The following is a 24,750-nucleotide window of genomic DNA, read 5'->3' on the forward strand; positions in this document are numbered from 1 at the left end:
ATTCAACTCATTCAAAATTCTGTGACCTACATCCTATCCTACACCAAGTCCTACAAACTCACCATTCCTATCTTCGCAGAACTCCTCTTCCAGGACAAACTGATTTCAAAATCCTAACCTCATTTCAAATACCGCTTTGATTTCACTGCTCCTATATCTGGGAACCTGCTATCCCTACCTGGTCTGGCCTACATGTGACTCCAGTGGTTGACTCTTAGCAACAGCAACCAGGGGTGGGCAAAAAATAATTCTCAACAGTACTGCCTACAACTCAAGAACAATTTTGCAAAAAAACTCTCCATGTGACCTACCAAGATGGAAAACAAAGCAAATGCTCTCTAAATCAGTTGCTGCACACAATCATGCAAAGAGAAAGCATGTTCCTGATTCTTCCCCACCCACGTGACCGATCAGTTAATCCAGCCCTGCATGGACTGTTACTGCTGCCATATGCCTTACAAATCCACCCATAAATAGGTGTACCTGAAGTTGTGAATGAAATGAAAAGTTGATCAACATCCCCCACTTGAAGCTCTACTTCATGAAGGTCACTGAGGACAGCTGCCAAGGGACCAATGTTGATCATCAGCTGACAATCAGTCTGTGATTTGATGATGCATTGTGAGTGAATTGCACCCCTATAATTACGATTGGGAGAACAGTTGCCGCCAGCTCTTACTAAATCAGCACAGATATGTTTAACAAATAAACAATTTAAAGAGATAAAAACCTTGAATCGTGTTTCTGGAACAAGTCTTATATTACAGGGAATCCATTTATCTGTGCCTTCTTCACACCGTTCAATAATGTAGCCCTGTACTGGACTTCCTCCATTCTTAAGAGGAGGTTCCCAATTCAGCTGCACAGATTCTTTGGTCTGCTTTGAATAGGCAAATTCAATGGGTGGACTTGGTTTGACTAAAAAAAGGATAAATCAATTAGTGAACGTATAAAATTAAAAATCTAGAAACATTTACGACAAATACACATATTGCTGGTCAGATACTAACAGATTGGATCCATAATCTTCACAGGATGTGAAACTGCACTGGGTTTTCCTACACCAGCTTTGTTTTCTGCTCTGACACGGAATATATATTCTCTATTTTCCACTACATCATTCAGCTGAGCAGAGAGTTCATCTGCTCCGGTAATCATAGCTGCTTCCCATTTGACAGAGGTTCTGTCACGTAACTCAATAACATAGTTAGTGATTTCTGCTCCACCATCATATTCTGGTGGTTCCCATGTAATGGTGGCGCCAAATTTGTTCACATCTTTCACTTGGATGTTCAGTGGTGCATCAGGTACATCTGATAGAAAAGGTAATAAAATTATTATTCTGTGATACTGATCCATAGAAATTATTTTGAATTAATAATTGAAACTAGTGAATAAACAGTATTTGATACTTACTAAACTTATTCTTAGCTTCAACAGGTATATCAGTTTCCACAGGTTCACCTGTACCTATTCTGTTCCTTGCACTGACACGGAATAGATACTCCATTCCTTTCTGGAGACCAGTTACTGTAAATTCAGTATTGTCAGCATGATCTGTAGCTAAGGTCCAAGTTTTGCGCATTACATCACGCCGTTCAACAACATATCCAAGGATTTTGCTACCACCATCACAATCAGGCTCATCCCAAGCAAGACTGACTTCGCCATCACAAGTTTCCATTACATTCAAATTCTTTATTGGGCCCGGCACATCTGTAAATTGACAGAGATAATATTGTTTTAGGAAATGCATTTTCGAAAATATTTTAAAAATAGCTTTCATGCACAGCTATAGGATACATATGTAACAAAGAATGCTTACCGATAACGTCCAAGTTTATATATGCTTCACCCTTTCCATGTTTATTCTGAATCACAATCTTGTATCTTCCTCTGTTGTCTCTCTTTGGATGAAAAAGTCTATAACAAGTGATTTCTGCAGTTGTGTCAATGTTCTGTTTGGGCAGGCTGACATACTCAGAAGTAACACTGTCTTCCTTGAACCATTCAGCTTCACCGCGTGGATAAGCATCATATGGGAGTGTCATTGTCAATGGCTTTCCAGCATCAGTCACTAGGTTCAGATCAGTCATCTTGATTGTTGGTACCGCTACAATGAGAAGATTCACAAGTCAGGAATATACTAAATCTTCAGAGCCTTTTTATTGTGAATAGGGACTGAAAATGTAACATTTCTCATCAATATTCATAAAATTCAAATTAACTTACCTGCAAGCTCCAGTTTAGCTCTTGCATCTTTATCCTTGGCAATGAACCTATATTCACCCTGATCACGTGGCCGAATGATACAGACCTGCAACCGGTGGACCTTTCCTTCACTCATCATTTGATGTTTATCACCCTGAACAATTATCATATTATTTCTGAGCCATTTGACTTCAACTTTATCTTTGTTCAATTCAGCTTCAAAAATAACATCCGAATCTGGAGCTTCAAGAATATCCTGTGGCGGTCTGATGATCTCAACTGGGATTTCTGAAAGGAGAAAATAATAATTAGCCCCATATTTCCTGAATTTTCTAAATTGTTGCGCTATACTTGTTTTTCTAAATTATTACTTGCCTTCAACAAACAGTCTAGCCCTTGAACGCCTGTCTTCCACACCACAGGAATATTCACATTCATCATCTGGTCTACAGTCTCTTACAATAAGTCTGTGTAAACTACCATCTTTTTCAAATTGATACCTGGCAAACATAACAAGATTATGATGATATTAATATGTTATATATGAAACATTTAGGAATGACAGTTTTTGTTTTGACAAAAAGATTAAAACAAAACATACTTTTTGCTTTCCCTGAGTTCTCTGCCATTCCTATACCATTTCACTGTGGCTTTTTCTTTAGACAGTTGACATGAAAAGATTGCATCTTCAAACTCAATGACAGTCTGATCTTGAATATGTTCTGTGAAATCTGTTGGTGCCTCTGTGATAATAAGTTCAGCAACTGATTTGTCTTGTCCAGCAATTACAGTGTATTCACCTTCATCTTTGAACGCACAGTCTCTAATTATAAGAGAGTGTTTTTTCTTGTCAATTTTGTACAGAAGTCGTTTGTCAAATGTAATTTCCTCCCCATTTTTCATCCATTGTAGAGTGACATTTTCACGGTTAACTTTGCAGCAGAAGGTGACAGACTTCTTCTCTATTGTTTCACAATCTTCAAGCGGTTCAATGATTTTCAGTTCCTCCGCTGTATAGATTAAAAGTAGGTATGTAATACATGGCATTTTACTTGTATTATGTGCAGCTGTTTAACATTCAAGAAAAAAGTATTTACCTTGTACTTGTAATGTTGCTGAACATTTTGCATGTTCTCCTCTATGATTTGTTAGTGCAATTGTATACATTCCTTGATCTTCATTTTGTGAATCTCTGACTCTGAGAGTAAAGACTAAATTTTTCTGAACCATGATATATTTTGGACTATCAAAGATAGTTTCTTCATTTTTTAACCATTTTGGTCTGGCACTTTCAGTGTTAACTTCACAATTGAATACAATTTCTTGCCCTTCTTTGGCTAGCTGGTCTTTGATGGGAGTTATTATCCTAAGATTTTCTGAGAAAGAAAACAAAGTTTATTCAAAAAAATAAAATAATTCAGTTCAAGTTTAAATACTTTTGCAGAGCTACTAACTTGAGGAAGCAATTACTCCCTCAATGTTAATATTAGGGGCTAGAAGTGACATTCCGTAACTCAGGCCGTGGACTAGGCTGGGTGACATTCTACTAATTTTCTACTGTTCACCTTAGCCCATAATTCCTATCTGCACCTAATCTCAGAAAGAGAACTAAGAATTCTGATCTAAATAACATTAAGATCACTCATGATTGCATTTCAACATCAAAATAGACTTGCTTGTCAGATGCTTGCAAATTCTTGGATAGTATGGGAGACAGCCAAGTAAAAGAATATCTCAGCTTTATACACTATGAGTTTTTACATCAAGGGTAGATTTTAGGTATCTGGCAGCTGACTTGTCTGGCCATCTAATAGTGCCAGCAGGAGGCCCGGTCCATTTCCAAGGTCTTCATTAAGATATATGCAGTGAGCAGCATGCCCTGAATGGACATCCCAATGCAGCTTGCCAGCTTTGGGCTCTAAATATCAAGCGGTCAGGAGATAGACCCAGCTGGGAAAAAGGTAGATCAGAGGTGGAGGGGAACCTGGGGTGGCAGCGGCCCACATTACTCTTGTGGAGCTTGGAGGAACACCCCTGCTCCTCCAGGTTACACAAAAATATATTTTGGCCGTATTCTGCTGTATCACCACGTTTTACTGCATGGCGTATCCACGGCTGACACTGCCCAGCAGGCAGCTAAAATTGCATCGAGGTCCTATGTAAGAAATAGGAACACTGATTTAAATAGACGAATGTGGCTGAAGCCTGCTTCAGATAGGTGCCCCGGTCGCCCAGCAGAAGGCCCGGGAAAAATGGTGACAGAGCAGGATCGGAGTGCTCTGTCCACAACCTCCATCCTACTGCCCCCATTTTTGTCAGGTAAAATCTTCCCCTACATATTTTTCTTTTTTAATAATTTAATTAAAATAATGTAATTTGACTGTGCATGTGCAATGCTCCTATTTACTGTAAATCTTCACCCATCCTTTTGTAAACTCACAATGTAGTTTAAACGACTTACCAATAACTGTCAGTTCCGCTGTTGCTCTTGAAGTACCAATCATGGCAGCATAAGTTCCTTCATCTTTTGGTATGGAGTTCTTTACAACGAGCATTCGTTTTTTGCCATCAGATAAGATTTCATATTTATCATCCGATGTAAGCTCTTTATCACCTTTAAGCCATTTCACTTCATAAATGTCTTTTGATACGGAGCAGACAAACTCTGCTTTGTCTCCTTCGACTACCTCCAGGTTCTGTGGTCGAGAAATAAATTCTGCTGCCAGTTCTGTAATAAAATTAAGAGGATAAATTACACTGAGAAAAATTAAGACACAGCTGTAAAAGCATACTCATATCAGAATACACTACAGTACATACCATTAACTTTCAGTTGACATGAAGTCCGCATGCCATTTGGGAGTCTGCAATTATATTCACCAGCATCACCTGGGTTGGTTTTCTGAATTACTAAAATTCGTTTTCTGCCATCAGTAAGTTGTTCGTATCTGCCAATTTCAGGCAACTCTGTATCTCCCTTGAACCAAGTTACGTCAGCATTTGGTTTGGAAACTTCACAAATCAATTTAATACTCTCTGTTTCAGTAACTTCAGCATTTGCAAGGTTCTTCGTAAAGATAGCTTCCTCTTCTACAAAACATGGCATTATATATAAGTACAAATGGATCATAAAAACCCAAAATGTTTTTTTGAAAGTTAAAATTATGCACAGCTTTGATCTGACTGATTACCTAAAACTGTAAGCAATCCAGAAGTTTTAGCTGTCCTTGCATCACATTCATATTCAGCTTCATCATCAAAGCTGCTTTTGTGAATGGTAAGCAATCTCTCCACGCCTTTAGCAACAATGTCATACTTTTTGCCTTTTCTTACTTCAACACCATCCTTAAACCAACGAACCTGAAATTTAAAAAAAATCCGTAATGCCTTGCTCAGGATAATTTCAAAATTATTTTATAGTACAGTACAAGAAACATGTTCAAAATATTTAAAGTACTGTTTTCAAAATACACTAGAATGGATTCCTTGGTAGAAGAAAGTGTGGCAAATCTGATATGGGGTGAACTTCACTATAATAATTTGCTGCCTAGCATGATGTACTGTCTGAGCTATTTATACTGAAAGAGACACTGATGTAAGCTGAAGTGCCCATGTCCTCAGAATTTTTTTAATAGAGTAATAACAAGTAACATGTTAACTTTAGATTCAGCACAGGGGTTGTAGCATCTGCAGAGAAGAATGTGGCCAGACTCTCCATATTTCCAGATATGTTTGGGTGGTTTCTGTGGAACATAATCACTAACCTAGCGAGACAGTGCTGATGGTCAAATTTGATATCACAAAGAGCTCTTCTGGTCTACTTCACCATAATGCCTGGGAAGGCGATAACTAGGTATTTTTTTCTACCTACGCAACAAAGTATGTGAATAGTATAGATGCATTGAAGTGCAAGCTAGATAAGTACACGAAGGAGAAAGAAATAGAAGGATATGCTGATAGGGCGAGATGAGGGTCAGATGAAGTAAATAGAGTGGGAGGAGCCTTGTATGGAGCATAAACACTGGTATAGGGCTGATTGGCCTGTTTTCTGTGCTGTAAATTCTATGTAATTCTATGTAAACCATTGGTTCTAAATTGTTTTGGGATGCCCTGAGGAAATTATATGATGCTATATAATTAAAAAATCTTAAGATGTGGGTGATTCTGGCAATACTGCATTAATAGCCCATCCTTAGCTACCTGAGAAGGTGGTGGTGGACTGTGTCCTTGAACTGTTGTGGTCCTTGTAGTGATCTTACTCCCACAACAGCATTAAGTAGAGAATATTAGGATATTAACTTATGCATGATGAAGGAAAGTTGGTAGGTATCCATATCAAGATGGTGTGTGACTTAGAGGGGAACTTGTAGGTACTGGTGCTCCCATCTGGTACTTCTTGGTAGTAGAGGTTAAGAGGCTGGGAAATGCTGTTGAAGTAAGCTTGTAGAGTTGCTGATGCATCCTGCAGCTAATACATACTGCAGTCACAGTTTGCCAGTAATGAAGGGATTACCGTCACACGTACTAAGTGGGCTGGATATTGAGTTCAAAAGCAGGGGGGTTCAACAACTGGATGTTTTTGTCCTGGATGGTATTGAGCATCGAGTCTAGTTGCCATCCAGGTGCGTGATGAGTATTCTATCATACTTATTGATGGTGGCGAGGTATTGAGCAATCAACTGAGCCACCCATTCCAGAATGCCCAGCCTCTGCCCTTCTCCTGCAGTGGTAATTTTGTTACGGCTAATCTAGATAATCTTTTGGTAAATCGTGATTCCCAGGATGCTGATGGTAGTGCCTTTGAGTCTATGGGAAGGTAGTTGGGCCTTTTCTTGTTGAAGACGGTAATTTCCTAGCACTTAAGTGGTACGAACATTACCTGATACTTGTCATCCTAAGCGTGGATATTGTCTGGCTGTGGACTACCCTGGGCTGCTCCATTATTGGCCAAGTGTGAATGGAGCTGAACACTATAAAATTGTTAGCTAGCGGCCCCATTCTTGACCTTGTGACAAAGGGAATGCACTGATGAAACCGCTGAAGGTGGTTTGGCCAAGGACGCTGCTATAAGGAACTTGCACAGTGTTGTCCTTGAACCTTTGATAATTGACTTCCAAAAACCACAACCATCTTCCTGCGAGTCTGGTATGAGTCCAGTTATTGAAAGGTTTTACCACTGACCCCCATTATCCTCAGTTTTTCTAAGATTCCTTGGTACCATGGGGGAGAAATTTGGTTGGTTAGCACCGCCCGCCCGAGCACCGCGCTGTCAGCGCCTACCGTGAACTTCAGTGAAGTGTGCAATGCCCCCATAGCGTCACGGTTGCGAACTTGTCTGCTTTCACCTGTCGTAGCGCCTGCCGCTATTTCCGACAGGAAAAGCAAGCGTCACGGAGAAGCTGCTGGGACGATATGTCCAAGGGGGAGCAGGTGGGCAGTTGAAATTAAATGTTTTTCCCATTAATGCATTTCTCCTAGATGCTGGACACTCTGGTTTAGTTGCCTTGGCTTTTCTTTAACTTTTTGGGTGGTCCTGCTGACCTCCCCTTTAGGCGCTGGGATGTCGGTTGCCTAGTGCCAGAACTTCAGCAGGGCTCCTGCAAGGTTTCTTTTGATATCACTATTGACTATTTCTTTACCTATTTTGCTCATGTTGAGAGAGGCTGGTAGGATGAAAATTGGCTGAGTTAGATTTGTCAAGCTTTTTGAGGAAAGGTCTTACTTGGGCTTTTTTCAATGTTGTCGGCTCATAGCCAGTCTACCAGTGTCATAGCAGCACTGAGTACCCTGGCTAGGGGACCAGCTAGTTCTGGGGCACAGGTATTTAGCACAACAGCTGGGATATTATTAAGGCCCATAGGTCGTGCTGTGTCTGGTATACTCATTTGCTTCTTAATGTCACATAGAGTGAACCAAGCTGGCTAGACATTGGCTTCTATGATCGTAGGGACCTCAAGAGGAAGCCAAGTAGGATCAGACACTTGGCACTTCTGGTTGGAGATGCTAGAAAACACTTCAGCCTGGTCTCTTGCAGTCATATGCTGGTCTCTGCCATAGTTGAGGCTGGAGATGTTCATGGAGCCTTCTCCTCCCAATTGTTGCCTGATTCACTACCATTCTCAACTGGATATAGTAGGAGTACAGAGCTTTTCTGTGATCCGTTAATTGTGGAATGCCGAGCTCTGTCTATAATCTGCTCCTTTTAGTGTTTAGCACGCAGATAGCTCTCTGCTGTAAAATTACTAGATTGGTGCTTCATTTTAAGGTAAGCCTTGTGCTCCCTCTATTGAACCAATGTTATCTCCTGGCCTTATGAATATAGAAGAATGGCAAGGCCATTAGGTTACAGATTTGGATGGGATTATAATTTGGCTATTACTGATGGCCCACAGTACTGCATGGATACCCACTTTTGGGCTACAAGATCTATCCTCAGTTTATCCCACATAGCATAGCAGTAGTACATGATGGAAGATATTCTCACTATGAAGATAAGACTTTGTCTTCACAGTGATTGTGCGGTGGTTACTCCTACGAATGCTATCATGCACAGAAGTGTCTGCAACAGGTAGGTTGGTGAGGATAGGGTTAAGCACATTATTCTCCAGCATTGGTTTCCTCACCATCTGATGCAAAGTTAATCTGGCATCTGTGTCCTTCAGGACTCAGTCAGTTGATACCAGTGCGTCGCTATTGGTGGCTCACCAGTATCATCACTTTGACACCCTCATCTGGAGTACATTTCCCTCAGTGCTTCTTCCAAGTGGTGTTCAACATAGGGAGGTACTGATTCTTCAGTTGAAGGAGGGAAGTATGTAGTAATAAGCAGATTTCATTGCTTTATTTGACCTGAAACCATGAGACTTCATGGGGTTTGGAAGACTCCAAAGGGCCACACTCACGTGGCTGTACACCATTATGCTCCCACTCTGGTAGGTCTCTTCTGCTGGTGTGATAGAACATACCCAGGAATGGTGATGGAGGAATCTGGGATGCTGACTGAAAGATATGACTCTTTCAGCTCAGCTATGTCAGGCTGTTGCTTGATAGGGCAGTTCTTCTAACTTGGGCATCAGTCCCAGATATTGATATAGTTTTTATTAGGGTTGACTGGGCAGCGATTGCCTGAGTCGTGGCCTGATCCAATGATTGGGCCAATACCAATACGCTCGTCCATTATTTCTCTTATTGTTCTGTTTTGCAATGATTGTTTTACAACTAAAGGGTATGCGAGGTCACTTTAGAGGGTATTAAAAGTCAACAACATCTTGAGAGAGTGGAGTAGGGACTGGGCAGGAATGTCAGGTTTACTGCCCTGAGGACATTAGTGAACTTGTTCTTTCTTTTTATCTATCTATAAATGCTTGGAACAAATGGAACACCTAATTTTTGCAGATATGACTCTGCAGGTTCAAGTATAAATTCTAATATTGGTGAAGGTTGATTGAATGGTTAAACTCATGGAAGTTGTCATGTATTCAACCAGCATTGTAATCCATGTATAAACTGACCTAAGTTGTACACTGTGAGAACAATGACCACTAGGTGGTGAACTTGTGGGAGACACTCCTAACCTAGACCTTTAGATATAAAAGGGGAAGCTCCACCCACTTCCTGCACTTGAGTGCTAAGGAATAAAGGATAGATCACAGACTGACCTTCTCTCAAGCATGGGCCTCGTGTGCATTTATACTGTATAGTAAGGACGTATCAATGGCGACAAGAAACTGGGATATAAACCACGCGAGCATGGCCACGAGCAGAACAGACGAGAGGTACTGCGTTAAGGAATGGTTGGGTCAGAGATTCAACATTGTTAAAGCAGCACACAGTTCTCCAGGAAGACAAGGGCAATCGGGCATGCCCCAACATGTAGTCGAACACAGAGGGGGAGTTCGACAGAGACAATGGCAAGCTGAACGGCGATTCACGCCATTGCAAGGGACAATGCGGCCAGTAACGGGGCCATCAACACCTGCTAATGGCGCACTCAAGGGCAATAACAGGGGCAGTCAGGGACGATCGACTGGCAAGGGACCTTTTGTTTCAAACCGCAGCTCATGTTGGAGGCGTGGAGGCACACACTCAGCCGGAGTTTGCAGAGGTGAGCAAAATACCTGCAGAAATTGCAGAAATGAACGCTGGGGGAAATCGCTGGAAGCTGAAGTTCAGCGAGTTCATGTGGAGCACGTGTACAGTTCATACACCAGGACACCACCGATAATGATGAAAGTGCTCCTCAATGGCATCCCAGTATCAATGGAGTTAGACACGGGGGCCAGCCAGTCCCTGATGGGTATCAAACAGTTCGAAAAGTTGTGGGCGTCCAAGGCCAGGAGGCCAAAATTATCGCCGATTGACGCACAGCTACGGACTTACACAAAGCAGATCATTCCGATGCTAGGCACAAAGATTCGGAGAACAGACTGCCACTCTGGATTGTCCCAGGGGACGGTCCCGCACTACTGGGGAGGAGTTGGCTTGCTGTCATGAACTGGAAATGGGGCGATATCAATGCAATTTCCTCTGTGGAGCGAGTATCATGCTCACAGATCCTGGACAAATTTGACTCATTATTTCAACCCGGCATTGGCACTTTCATGGGGGCCAAGGTAGTGATTCACATAAACACGGACGCCAGGCCAGTACACCACAAGGCCAGAGCGGTGCCGTACGTGATGCGGGAAAAGATAGAAGGCGAATTGGACCGCCTGCTGAGGGAAGCATCATCTTGCCAGTTGAATTCAGTGACTGGGCGAACCCGATTGTGCCGGTGCTCAAGGCGGATGGGTCGGTCAGGATATGTGGCGATTACAAGGCCACCATCAATCGGGTGTCACTCCAAGACCAGTACCTGCTACCGAGAGCGGAGGATCTCTTTGCGACGCTATCCGGTGGCAAACTTTTTTCAAAATTGGACCTGACCTCAGCTTACATGACCCAGGAGCTGGCGAGTGAGTCGAAGAAGCTGACCACCATCACGACACACAAGGGGTTGTTTGAGTACAACAGATGTCCGTTCGGGATTCGCTCGGCCGCCGCGATCTTCCAACGAAATATGGAAAGCCTCCTCAAGTCGATTTCAGGGACGGTGGTTTTTCAGGACGACATCCTCATTATGGGTTACGATACTGAAGAACGCCTCCACAACCTGGAGGAGGTGCTATGCAGACTGGACCGGGTAGGGCTGCGACTGAAAAAGGCGAAGTGCGTCTTCCTAGCTCCAGAGGTAGAATTCCTGGGGATGAGGGCAGCAGCAGACGGGATCAGCCCTACTGCGTCCAAGATGGAAGCGATCCAGAGAGCACCCAAACCCCATAACATGACGGAGCTGCGTTCATTCTTGGGGCTCCTGAACTATTTTGGTAACTGTCTTCCCAAATTGAGCACGCTGTTAGAGCCGCTACACGTGCTCCTACGCAAAAGTCGCGAATGGGTCTGGGGGGACAGCCAGGAAAGGGCTTTTAATAGAGCACGCAATTTGTTATGTTCCAACAATCTGTTAACGCTATATGACCCATGTAAGAAACTTGTGTTAACGTGCGATGCGTCGTCCTATGGTGTCGGGTGTGTGTTGCAGCATGTCAATGCCAAGGGTCAGTTACAGCCGGTAGCTTATGCCTCCAGAAGTCTGTCCCAGACAGAAAGGTGCTACGGGATGGTAGAAAAGGAGGCGCTCGCATGTGTATATGCGGTAAAGAAAATGCACCAGTACCTGTTTGGCAGGAAATTTGAGCTGGAGACAGATCACAAACCCCTAACGTCCCTTTTGGCTGACACCAAGGCCATAAATGCAAACGCATCGGCCTGCATACAGAGGTGGGCACTCACGTTAGCCGCCTATGACTACACAATTCGGCACAGACCGGGCACCGAAAACTGCGCCGATGCACTCAGCAGGCTCCCACTAGCCACCACTGAGGGGGCTACCGAGCATGCTGCTGAGATGGTCATGGCTGTTGAAGCTTTCGGAAGCGAAGGCTCACCCGTGACAGCCCGTCAGATTAAAGTCTGGACAAATGCTCAGAATCCAAGGGGATTCCCTACAAAGCCGCATATCACGCCTCCTGTTGGCTAATAGATCCCGACCACACTCGGTCACAGGGGTTCCACCCGCAGAGCTGCTAATGAAAAGGACGCTCAAAACCCGGTTATCCCTTATACACCCCACCATGAAAGAAATTGTCGAGAGCAGGCGCCAGTCACAATATGACTACCATGACAGGAATGCAAGGGCGCGATGTATTGATGTAAATGATCCTGCTTTTGTCCTCAACTACGCTGCAGGGCCCAAATGGCTCGCAGGCATTGTGGTTGCCAAAGAGGGAAATAGGATTCTGGTAGTTAAACTTTGCAATGGACAAATCTGCCGCAAACATGTGGATCAAACAAAAAGGAGGTTCAGCAACCCCATAGAAGAAGCAGAGGAAGAACACGATGTAGAGTTCACTCCACCACAGGTGACCGAACACAGGAACCAAAGGGAGCAGAGCTCAGTCACTGTGGGCAGTCCGGACAGGCCTGAGGCACCGCAAACAGCAGACACTCAGGCCAGCGCCCAACAACCGGAGCCCCAACTCAGGCGCTCTACAAGGGAGTGTAAACCACCAGAGAGACTCAACCTGTGATCCCAATAAGACTTTGGGGGGGGAGGTGATGTCATGTATTCAACCAGCATTGTAACCCATGTATAAACTGACCTAAGTTGTACACCGTGTGAACACTGACCACTAGGTGGTGAACTTGTGTGAGACACTCCTAACCTAGACCTTCAGATATAAAAGGGGAAGCTCCACCCACTTCCTGCACTTGAGTGCTAAGGAATAAAGGACAGGTCACAGACTGACCTTCTCTCAAGCATGGGCCTCGTGTGCATTTATACTGTGTAGTAAGGACGTATCAGAAATAATGATGTAATCCTGGTAAGAGAACATAATTAGAAGGAAAGGTTTCTGCTTTATGTGTCACAGTAACATTTGGAGGAGTATCGTAGAATGTTACAAGGGCATAATTAGCAAGTGAAGTATGGAAAAAAGTTATCTAAAAATAAACACGCAATAGAAACATCAAATGTATAGGGGCCAATTTTCCTGAATCTATTCCACCCCGACACTGGACAGGAACAGGCACACTTAAATTCCCTATCTTGGGCCTAGCACCAGAAAACAAAGCAAGAAACTTGAATGTGACTGTTGGCCTGGGAGACCTGAAGCTGTGTTATCAGTTACAAGCTTCAGGGCTTTCTGGCTGCTTATGGACAGTATTGCAAGCTACCCCTTGAGACTGGGTGCCTCATGGTCACAGGAACAGAACATTGATACTCTGCATCCTTGGAGAAGCCCTGAAAATCACAGGTAATATAAAGGTAGGGGAAACACAGCATAACATGCACATAGACAGAGAAATTGGGGCTTTGGGGCTGAGGCAGAAAGTGTGGTGCTGCTGTTGACATGTGAGATGGAGTGGGCAAAGGTGGGATGGGGGGCACTGATGGCACCTGGCAAGAAGGTTTGGATCCATGAGAGTTTGAGAGCTGTGCCAAGGTCATGCATGCATAATTTGGAAACAGAGGGCCTGCACATAGGCAGAAAAAATGAGGACGCATGCAGTCCCAAGAAAAATGGAAACTAGCAATTGAGTAAGTTTCAAGCCCTAAAGAGAGGGATTGACAATTGTACAGGAAAGTGTACAGGGAAATTTATTTCACCATGACGGCTCATTAACTGTACCCTTACACTGTAGCAGAAACACAAGTGAATACATGTGAGTCTCGCAGCAGTAACAATATGCTATCTAATCTACCCTTTGCTTAAAGTTAAATGATTGCGTTTTAATTATCAACATAAAAGAAAAATGATACAATGAATTAAACAAAAGACAAACCTTTGCATTTTCACGTGAAACTTCACATACAAATGTAGCAACTTCCTTTTCTTTCACCTCAAGATCAGTGAGAGGCTTTGTAAATTCAACATGAGGAGCTGTGAAAGAAACAAAGCCTTACTGGCAAAGAAATAGCAACATATATATTGTCATCAATGTAGATCTCAACATTGTAGCATAATGCTTTAGTTATGAATATTGTACACTATGGGACCAAATTTGGTCAAGGCCTCTGCCCGCCCATGTCTCGCCCAAAGTGCTGCCGACGGCTGCCGAGATACCGGACGGTACTTTCGGCAGGGTTTTCATTGCCGAGGTCCCTCGAAGGTCAGTGGGTGGCAAATGAATGACGTACGCCACCAATCTGGGCGGCAGAAGGCAGGAGCCCTCATTCTCGGCGGCAGAGGCGCTTACCGCCCAAGTGCCACCGAGGATGGAGTCGGGCCCACAGAGGGTCGAAGACCTGAAAATAAAAATCATCAGGAACAAATGTAAAAACTATCGGAAGACCTTCAGGGGATCCCATCCAGGTAAGTTGCTGTGGAAAAAAAAATGTTTACTAACTTTTCTTTCAGGATCTTCATACTCACCGTTGGGGACAGACCAGCCTCCAGCCAGCGGTCCACCCCTGTTCTGGCACCGACTCCAGCCGACTCCCGCCTGCATGAATATGGGAGCTCGGCGGGCGGGTGGTCAGTTGTGCCACTCGGCCGTCCGCTGATGTCAGCGGGCAGTTCCCGGCGGCTCTCCCCTCCCGCCCACTCCAGGCCATGTCGAAAGTGGCACTGGGTGGATCTTGCAGAGGAATGTCGGCGGAAATGGGCGGTAAGTTGATCAATTTCGGTCCCTATATTTACTTACGTTCCACAGTGAGGAAACAGGAAGTCTTGAAGCCTACGGCATCACAAGTATATGTTTTGGAATCTTCAGGTTTGCAGTCATGGATAAGAAGCTTTCTAACTCTTCCATCAACAATTATATCATGTTTCTTTGTTTTATGAATTTCTTTTCCATCCTTAAACCATATAACCTCAGCAGTCTCTCTGGACACCTCACACTCCAGTGTAGCAGTGGCTTCTTCTTCAACTGTCTGGTCCTCCAGAGGTTTGGTGAATTCAACTGCTGGTTCTGTAAAAGATTTAAATGAAAATTCAACACATTAGTCATAAAATGCATGACCAAATATATTGGTTTGGAAAAAAAACTTCCAATATTTAATTGGCATGGTGTATCACTCACCTTTAACGATAAGCTTAGCAGATGTCGCAAAGTCTTTAGCAGTGAGTTTGACTTCACCAGCCTCCTTTAACTGAACCTCTCGGAGGGTGAAAGTGTGCACTCTTCCTTCAGCACGAGTAACAACCTGACCCAAAATAAGACTTTCAGATTGCAAGTCAGGTTTAAAATAGCAAAATGATAACTAGGTAATTAACTATGTGTAAGGCAAATTGTCTATTTCAAACAACCACCACATTTTAATACTGACTCTCCTTTATAGCTTTCAAAATGTGGGGGTTTATCAGACATCTGCAAAACTATCAATACATTTCAACTGCTGCAAAATATTAAGAAATATTACAGTTCTGCACATTTAAATGTTTTAAATTTCTCATAAGAACATAAGAAATAGGAGCAGGAGTAGGCCATCTTGCCCCTCGAGCCTGATTGCCACTCAGTAAGATCATGGCTGATCTGATCTTGGGCTAGCAAGAGGCCCTCAGGGCTCACCTCAATGGGTAAGTGAAATGTAGCCTTGCCTTTTATATATATCATGTTTTTTCTGGATAACAGATATAATTCAGTTAATTGAAAGCTGAATTAGTTTATCATGGATGTTTTAGTTATTGTTATATTGTTTTAAAAATTCAAGTTTTGGGTACTCAAGAATTAATAGTTCCATTATTACATGTTTTCTAATGTATAAAAACAAACGTTGCTTTGCATACAACATCCAGCCATGTACATTCACATGGAACTGGATATCAAGGTGTATTTTTCACTATTACAAAAGGTGACATTGCACTACAATACACTGTCAATTTTAATAAATGCTTAATAAACTGTTGTTGTCCTTACAGTACAATTAACATAAAGATTACAACAACAAATCCTTCTCAACAACCCTCTCCGGGAGTCTATGTTGTGCATTTGATTGCCATCTGCTGTTAGACTATCTTAATTCTTCGGTTTCACGGTTTCAGAAATAAATCTCTTTTTACTTATCTTTCCTCATTTGTTTTCCCAGTGGCATAGTAATTACATATTTGATGGTATCACTACAATCAGATTTCATATCTGCGTCTGTAAGATTTGTCAGCCTGAGCAGAATTTGCAAATTGATATTGTCCATATCAAGATAGTTGTTACAACGATGACAAATTAAAATATGCAAATTTATGATATTTAATCTTACTGTGAATTGTAGAATCCATCATTCAGATAATTAGAAACTGAATTAGATCATGAAATCAATTTTGCTTATCCAGAGTGTTATAGATTTACGATTTTTGTTTTCAGTAGATGTGAACTAATCGTAAAAAAGTTATGGATTTAAGAAGCAAAGTAAGATTGGTTCCATTCGGAATAAAAAGGATCACGCTCGCTTACAAACCATACCAACCCTATGGAAAGAAATATCTAATATTCGAGAATTTTAGTAAACATGTTGTATACAATACTAAATAAGTATTGTTTGAAATATATGCATTTAATATTTTACCTACGGAAGAACCTTGCTTTACAAAAACAATCAGAGACAGTATTTCTTTCAGAACTCGAAAGCTTCTTCGCACTTGCCGTTTATCATAGTTACGAAAATACATCTTTGAAAAATATTTTAAGGACGGCACTGATGCATATGCTTCTAGTAACAGCAAAAGAAACAAGTACTGAAGTTTTTTTTTCCAATTGTTGCTTTCCACATATAACGAACTTTAGAGGTGTAGAATATAGATTTTTAGGTGCAATATATATTGTTATTGATTTGTAACAGTGCATAGCTTAAATACAATGAATTCGTAACAAAATCAGCATTTCTTTTGGCGGCGATTAAAAATAGTAACAGAGGAACGCAACTTGTTATCTTGAACCCCAAATCAAATGCCTGAAATGGAACTGCAAACCGTCGCAGCCCCTTATATACAGAGAGCTCAGTGGGATTGTACAGCCACAGCGCTTTGGAATGTGTATACCACTCTAATACTTTTAAGTTCTCCATGAATTATCCAAAAGTAAAGAAACATCACATAATACTTATCAACATACTCTGTCGCTGGACTCAAGTAATTTGTTCTTCAAGAACCATTGGGCTTCAATTCCTACATATGACAGTTCACACTCGAAAGTTGCCGAATCCCCAGCGGTTACTGTCACATCCTTGAGGGGCCGGAGTAAACCGATCACTCGAGCTTTGGATGCAAAAGACATGGTTATGCCCTTCAGCCTCAAGTGAATGAACCATTTAATTTAAAGCTCCATTTCGACTGTCCCGGGAGACTGCGACCAAGGCCTAGTCCAAGGAGCGACAGGTGAAGTTAAAACATGTATTTGCACATTCTATTTCCTGAAGAGTAATAAGGTCAGCAGTAAATCTGAGACGCATCATTGAAACTGCCTCTCATAGTTGTCCCCATTGCTACTTAAGGAATACCGTGTCCAAAATAACGGCGGATCCGATTGGTTGGTTACACAGTTGTCTCTCTGGCAGCTGCCCGATTCTGTCCAGCAGTCGTTCGGCATTTTCCAAAAATGCAGACTTGGGATATTATTCACCATCCAAACTGCAAACGCGGCAACTCTCCATTTAAAACTGCAACAACCTATTCCATGTAACCAGGTGGTCAACAATTTTGGAGACTAACAGCTGTTCATTAACTTTTACAATAGAAAATGTCGTATAAATATCCAGAACCACCATTTGTAACATGCACAGAAAGGCACAGCTCCCTATTAATGCCAGAATGCCTTATGGTTTTAATAAGTGCAAATGTCTTGGCTATTAACATTCTTGGCAATACAATATTAAACAACTATCTACCTTTGACTCTCAAATGAGCACTGGATTTGGCGTTCGCAGCCTGGAAGTCAACTTCCCCAGCTTGATCCATGAGCACGTTGTACAGTATAAGAAAGTGCTTCGTGCCTTCCTCTTTAATTTCACAGTCCTGAATTGTAATTTAAAAAAATGCATGTAAAACTTTTAAGGAAGGAAAAAAAAAGAAAAACTTCAGCACTTCTCTAATGTTAAAACTCACAGGAGACGGACGCAAATTTTCACCCTTCAGCTTCCAATTGCCATGTACATCTTCTTCAGAAATTTCAGTCTCGAAGCGAGCAATTTCTGTTTCTGTGACTTCAACGCTGTACAGTGGACGTAATATCTTGATGTCGCGTTCTGAAGCAAAATCATGTCAAATGTTATTCTCTTTAAAAAAAACACAATACTAATGCATTTAAAATAAATTCTTCTAATTTACTAAAAATGCAAGCTCTAAGTCGCCTCAGTAAACTAGTCCAAATGTCAGGTATTTCTAAATGCTATCAATAAGTCGGCATTCAGTTATTCTTACCCTCAATATTTAGTTTGGCTGCTGTGTTGTCAGAGCCGCAGTCACATGAATATTGGCCCTGATCATTCTTCAGAGCCCGTTTAACAACCAATATGCGTTTCCTCCCGTCTGAGTTAATCTGAATGTTCTTTGAGGGAATCAATTCTTTTCCATCCTTATACCATTTAACTGGAGCAGCAGTTCTACTGACTTCGCACTGGAAGATAACTTCATCTTTTTCCACGGCTGTATAATCCTGCAATTTTCTTATAAAGTATGGGTCACCCTCTAAGAAAATCAAAAAATGAATAAGAAAAATCCAAAAATAAATGTAGGTTTTCAGTTCAAAGCTCAGTTTGCAAAATAATTAATGTGCTTCCATATTTACCGAGCACAGTAAGTTTGGCCTCTGAACTTTTAGCCATTGCTTCAATTTTGATGAGGGAAATATCATCGATGGTCACATCTTTGAATGTGATGGCATGGATCCTACCCTCGTCTTTCATAGCCACTGACCTACTTGGATGCAGGCGATTGTCATTTTTGTACCACACAACCTGAATGTTGTCATGAGAAAGCTCAGCTACAAATTCTGCAGTCTCGCGCTCTTTTACAGTCTGGTCTTCAAGAGGTTTGGTGAATTCAAGTCGTATGCCTATAAATAAAGGAATTTTATCAACTTCAAGCTGCAGTAACAAGAGAACAATTTATCTTCGAAGGAATTCATACATTGCAGTCTTGCCGCTTTCACTTGCCTTGGATAATCAGTTTGCCACTTGTCCTCTTGTCCTCTGCTTCAAACATATATTTTCCCTCATCATCAAATGCAGCTTCCTTAACTACCAACATATGTTTTTTCCCTTCTGTTAAAATTTCAAACTTAGCACCAGGTTTAACCTCCTCAGTTCCTTTTAACCAACGGAAAGTCTTGGGCTCTCTGGACACTTCACATTCAAACTTTGCTTCATCTTTCTCGTATACTTTCACATCATTTAGTGGTACAATAAAGGTGAGTGGAAGTTCTGGATGGGAGTGTAGGAAGTAAAATAATTAGATTAATAACCCATGTGGGCAATATATAGATTTAAATGTATATGTTGCATATGCAAATCATATGTACTATTTAAAGGAATAGAATGTGGAACTAAGGTACTAAAATACTAGCCTGAATTGTAATTATTAAAACTCCAAAAAAAAAATAACCAGTTCATCCAAATTATTGAAAATTACCTTTGACATTCAGATGAGCTGCGCACTTCGCATTAGCAGCTTGGAAAGAAACTTCTCCAGAATCCATTAGCTTGCAATTGTAGAGGGTCAGAACATGTTTCTTGCCATCCTCGATAATTTCACAATTCTGTCAATTACAAAATAGTCAGAGATACATTGGGATGATGTTCATTTGTATTAAACTTTCCCCGACTTTTTTTCAAATATATATATACGAGCTCCTAAGGTCCATTGAATATTTATTAGGAAGTAGATTTTGTAGTGAACATTTTAACAAATAACACAATTCTGAGTTAAATTATTTCCGACCGAACATTTCCAATACAGAGGCAGGAATGTTTAATTTTGAACTAAATCAAGAAAACAACGTACAGGTGATGGTAACAAAGTTTCGCCCTTCAGCTTCCATTGAGGATGCACATCAGCTTCTGAGATCTCCACTTCAAAGTGGGCAGTTTCACCGTCAAAGATTTCTACACCATACAATGGATGCACCACCTTGATAATGCGAGCTGTAACCACATTAATATTAAAAATGGGTGTTTAAACTGCACATAAAAGATTACTTTATAACTTTTGAAGAATCTATGTATACGCATTCATAAAGTGTATACCTTCAATATTCATAGAGGCTTTCGTCTTGTCAGTTCCACAGTCACACTCATATTCACCCTTGTCCTTATTGTCAACTTTTTTGATCGTCAAAATACGCCGTTTATCAATAACTTTCATTGAAATTGTTTTTGATGCTCTCATTTCCTTGCCATCCTTCAGCCATTTTACCGGCACGTCCTTGCTGACTTCACATTCGAGGTTGACTTCATCTTTCTCTACAGCAGTGTAATCTTGTAGTTTCACAGTGAAATAAGGATCAGCCTCTGTGGATGAAAGACAAACAGCTAATATTCTGCCTGAAGAAAGAAGGCGCCTCTCACAGAAAGTTCATTTTCAAAACTTTTCAAGAAATTAATCATCATTAAATCTTATGCCCCACCCCCAGTTTTTATCTTTTCTTTATCAGTACTATATGAAGAATTGCACACAACACACGATGTTAGTTTCATTGCACAGCAGAAGTCAAAACAATTGCTTTACTTAATCCTTACCTAGGACAATCAGATGACCTTTTGTAGATAGCTGAGCGACTTCTGCCCGTATCAGACATGTATCATCAAGAGTTGCTTCTTTCATTTCTAATACGTGCTTCTTCCCATCACTAGAGACCACAATAGTCCTGCTTGGGTGAATTTTGGTTTCATTTCGGTACCAAGTCACTGGGAGATTTTCATGTGATAACTCGATTTCAAAGCGAGCCGTGTTACCTTCTTTGACTGTTTGATCTTTTAGTGGTGTAATGAACTTCAATCTCATACCTGAAATATGAAGTAATGTATGGAGAAATTAATATTACATCAGTTCAAAATCATGTAATTAATCATTCAATTGAAATCTACATTTATTTTATATGTTGAAAGATGACATAAAAACTATTATTATGTGTCAGCCTTGGCTCAGTGCTCTTGCCTCAGCCAGAGTGTGATGGATTCAAGCCTCACTCCAGAGTTTTGAGCACATAATCTAGGCTTACACTTCAGTGCAGTACTGAGGGAGTGCTGTCTTTCAGATGAAACATTCAAAGAATCATAGAAATTTACAGCACAGGAGACCATTCGGCTCATCCTGTCGGTACTGGCCGAAAAAGAGCTAGCCAAGGAAACCCACTTTCCAGGTCCTGATCCACAGCCTTGTAGGTTACGGCAGTTCAAGTGCATATCCAAGTACTTTTCAAATGTGATGAGGGTTTCTGCCTCTTGCACGCTTTCAGGCAGTGAGTTCCAGACCCCCACCACCCTCTCGGTGAAAAAATGTCTCCTCAATTCCCTTCTAATCTTTCTACCAATTACTTTAAATCTATGCCCCATATTTATTGACCCCTCTGCTAAGGGAACTAGGTCCTTCTTAGTCACTCTACCTAGGCCCCTCATAATTTTATATACCTCAATTAAGTCTTCCCTCAGCCTCCTCTGTTCCAAAGAAAACAACCTTAGCCTATCCAATCTTTCCTCATAGCTAAAATTCTTCAGTTCTAGCAACATCCTTAGAAATTTCATCTGTATCCTCTCTAGTGCAATCACATATTTCCTGTAATGTGGTGACTAGAACTGTATTCAGTATTCTAGTTGTGGTGTAATCAGTGTTTTATACAGTTCAAACATAACTTCCCTGCTTTTATATTCTATGCCTCAGCTAATAAAGGAAAATATCCCACTGGCCTTCTTAACCACATTATCTACCTGTCTCCTGCTACCTTCACGGATCAGTGCACATGTACTCTAAGGTCTCTCTGTTCCTCTCCTCTACACGTTTCAGTATCCCACCATTTATTGCGTATTGCCTTGCCATGTTAGCCTTCCCCACATGCATTATCTCACAGTTCTCCGGATTGAATTCCATTTGGCACTTTTCTGCTCACCTGACTAGTCCATTGATATCTTTCCGCAGTCTACAGCTTTCTTCTTCATGATCAACCACATGGCCAATTTTTGTATCATCTGCAACCTTCTTAATCATGCTCCCTATATTGAAGTCTAAATCATTGATAGATGTCACAAAAAGTGAGGGACCTAGTACTGAGCCCTGCGGAACCCACTGGAAACAGCCTTCCAGTCACAAAAATACCCGTCGACCATTACCCTTTGCTTCCTACCACTGAGCCAATTTTGGGTCCAATTTGACACTTTCCCTTGGATTGCATGGGCTTTTACATTTCACACCAGTCTGCCATGTGGGACCTTGACAAAAGCCTTGCTGAAATCCATGTTGACTACATCAAATGCGCTACCCTAATCGACCCTCCTTGTTACCTCCTCAAAAAATGTAATCAAGTTAGTCAGACACGACCTTCCCTTAACAAATCCATGCTGACCATCCTTGATTAATCCGTGCCTTTCTAAATGACAATTAATACTGTCCCTCAGAATTTTTTTTCCAATAATTTTCCCACCACCGAGGTTAGGCTGTAATTACTCAGTCTATCCCTTTCTCCATTTTTAAACAATGGTACAACATTAGCAGTCCTCTAGTACTACACCTGTAGCCAGAGAGGATTGGAAAATGATGGTCAGAGCCTCAGCTATTTACGCCCTTCTCTTAACAGCTTGGGATACATTTCATCTGGGCCTGGAGATTTATCTACTTTCAAAGATGCTAAACCCCTTAATACTTTCCCTCTCACTATGTTTATCTCATCTAATATTTCACACTCCTCTTTAACTACAATGTCTGCTGTATCCCTCTCTTCTGTGAAGACAGATGCAAAGTATTCATTAAGAACCATGCCTGTGTCTACTGCTTCCACACACAGGTTACCTTTTTGGTCTCTAATAAGCCCTACTCTTTAGTTATCTTCTTGCTTTTTATGTATTTATAAAACATCTTTGGGTTTTCTTTGATGTTACTTGCCAATATTTGTTCATGCACTCTATTTTCTTTTTTAATTTCACTTTTAATTTCACCCCTGCACTTTCTATACTCCTTTAGGCTTTCTGTCATATTTAGTTCTCGGTATCTGACATGAGGTTCTCTTTTTTGCCTTATCTTACATCCAGGGGGCTCTAGATTTCGGAGTCCCACCTTTTTTCTTTGTGGGAACATATTTGCTTTGAACCCTCACTATCTTCTTGAATGCATCTCACTGCTCTGACACTGATTTACCTTCTAGTATCAGTTTCCAGTCCACTTTTGCTAAATCACATCCCAACTTAGCAAAATTGTCCTTTCCCCAATTGATAATATTAAACCTAGGTCCCATCTGCTCTCTCAGGTGTATGTAAAAGATCCCATGGCTCTATTCGAAGAAGAGCAAATGAGTTTTCCCTGGTGTCCCTTGGCCAAAATTCATTCCTCAACAAATATCATTAAAACAAAATATCTGGTCATTATTTCATTGCAGTTTGTGGGATCTTGCTGTGTGAAAATTGGCTGCTGTGTTTCCCTATATCCTCATCATAGGCAGTCCCTCGAAATCGAGGAAGACTTGCTTCCACTCTAAAAGTGAGTTCTCAGGTGACTGAACAGTCCAATATGGGAATTACAGTCTCTGTCACAGGTGGGACAGACAGTCGTTGAAGGAAAGGGTGGGGAGTCTGGGTTGCTGCACGCTCCTTCCACTGCCTGCGCTTGTTTTCTGCATGCTCTCAGCGACGAGACTCGAGGTGCTCAGTGCCTCCCCGGATGCTCTTCCTCCACTTAGCGCGGTCTTTGGCCAGGGACTCCCAGGTGTCGGTGGGGATGTTGCACTTTATCAAGGAGGCTTTGAGGGTGTGCTTGAAATGTTTCCTCTGCCCACCTGGGACTCGCTTGCTGTGTAGGAGTTCCCAGTAGGACGCTTGCTTTGGGATTCTTGTGTCAGGCATGTGAACAATGTGGCCCGCCCAACGGAGCTGGTCGAGTGTGGTCAGTGCATTACAACAATGACTACACTTCAAAAGTATTTTGTTGTGCTGTAGGACATCCTCAAGTGGTACAAGCCGCAACATAAATGCAAGTTCTTTCTTTATTTTAGTAATTTGTAAAATGCCTAACAACTCTGTGATCTACAAAATGCAGCCTGGCTTTAGGATATGGCAGCTCTGAAACTCCAAGTCCTCGGACTTTAATCTAATACGTATGGCATATTCAGAATGATGAGATTCCCATCTTTAATTATATACTTTGCCCAGTGGTTTAGAAAAACAAAAGCTAAGATTACTGTACACAACAACAACAACAACAACTTGTATTTATGTACTGCCTTTAAAATAGTAAAAATCCCAAGCCACTTTACAGGAGCGTTATAAAATAACATTTGACACCGAGCTACATAAGATGATATTAGGGT

At 41.6% G+C, this 24,750-nt stretch overlaps 1 protein-coding gene across 2 annotated transcripts in view; it reads right to left on the bottom strand.

The window, feature by feature from the left end:
• The window catches only part of ttn.2 (titin, tandem duplicate 2), a 413,561-nt gene that overhangs the window by 127,691 nt on the left and 261,120 nt on the right, over positions 1-24,750 (bottom strand). For both annotated transcript variants that reach the window (XM_070875791.1, XM_070875789.1), the window contains 24 exons: positions 20,978-21,244; positions 20,486-20,749; positions 20,244-20,383; positions 19,872-19,998; positions 19,397-19,663; positions 19,030-19,296; positions 18,663-18,929; positions 18,348-18,487; positions 18,131-18,257; positions 17,359-17,501; positions 15,334-15,457; positions 14,956-15,222; positions 14,095-14,192; positions 5,403-5,571; positions 5,032-5,301; positions 4,673-4,939; positions 3,309-3,587; positions 2,813-3,221; positions 2,587-2,711; positions 2,233-2,499; positions 1,826-2,113; positions 1,417-1,716; positions 1,011-1,313; positions 731-918 (listed from right to left, as the gene is read on the bottom strand). In XM_070875791.1, coding sequence (XP_070731892.1) covers positions 731-918; positions 1,011-1,313; positions 1,417-1,716; positions 1,826-2,113; positions 2,233-2,499; positions 2,587-2,711; positions 2,813-3,221; positions 3,309-3,587; positions 4,673-4,939; positions 5,032-5,301; positions 5,403-5,571; positions 14,095-14,192; positions 14,956-15,222; positions 15,334-15,457; positions 17,359-17,501; positions 18,131-18,257; positions 18,348-18,487; positions 18,663-18,929; positions 19,030-19,296; positions 19,397-19,663; positions 19,872-19,998; positions 20,244-20,383; positions 20,486-20,749; positions 20,978-21,244 — 5,363 coding nt within the window. The remainder of the gene's footprint in view (positions 1-730; positions 919-1,010; positions 1,314-1,416; positions 1,717-1,825; positions 2,114-2,232; positions 2,500-2,586; positions 2,712-2,812; positions 3,222-3,308; positions 3,588-4,672; positions 4,940-5,031; positions 5,302-5,402; positions 5,572-14,094; positions 14,193-14,955; positions 15,223-15,333; positions 15,458-17,358; positions 17,502-18,130; positions 18,258-18,347; positions 18,488-18,662; positions 18,930-19,029; positions 19,297-19,396; positions 19,664-19,871; positions 19,999-20,243; positions 20,384-20,485; positions 20,750-20,977; positions 21,245-24,750) is intronic.

Source organism: Pristiophorus japonicus, chromosome 3, assembly GCF_044704955.1.
Source record: "Pristiophorus japonicus isolate sPriJap1 chromosome 3, sPriJap1.hap1, whole genome shotgun sequence".
Classification (NCBI taxonomy): Eukaryota; Metazoa; Chordata; class Chondrichthyes; family Pristiophoridae; genus Pristiophorus; species Pristiophorus japonicus.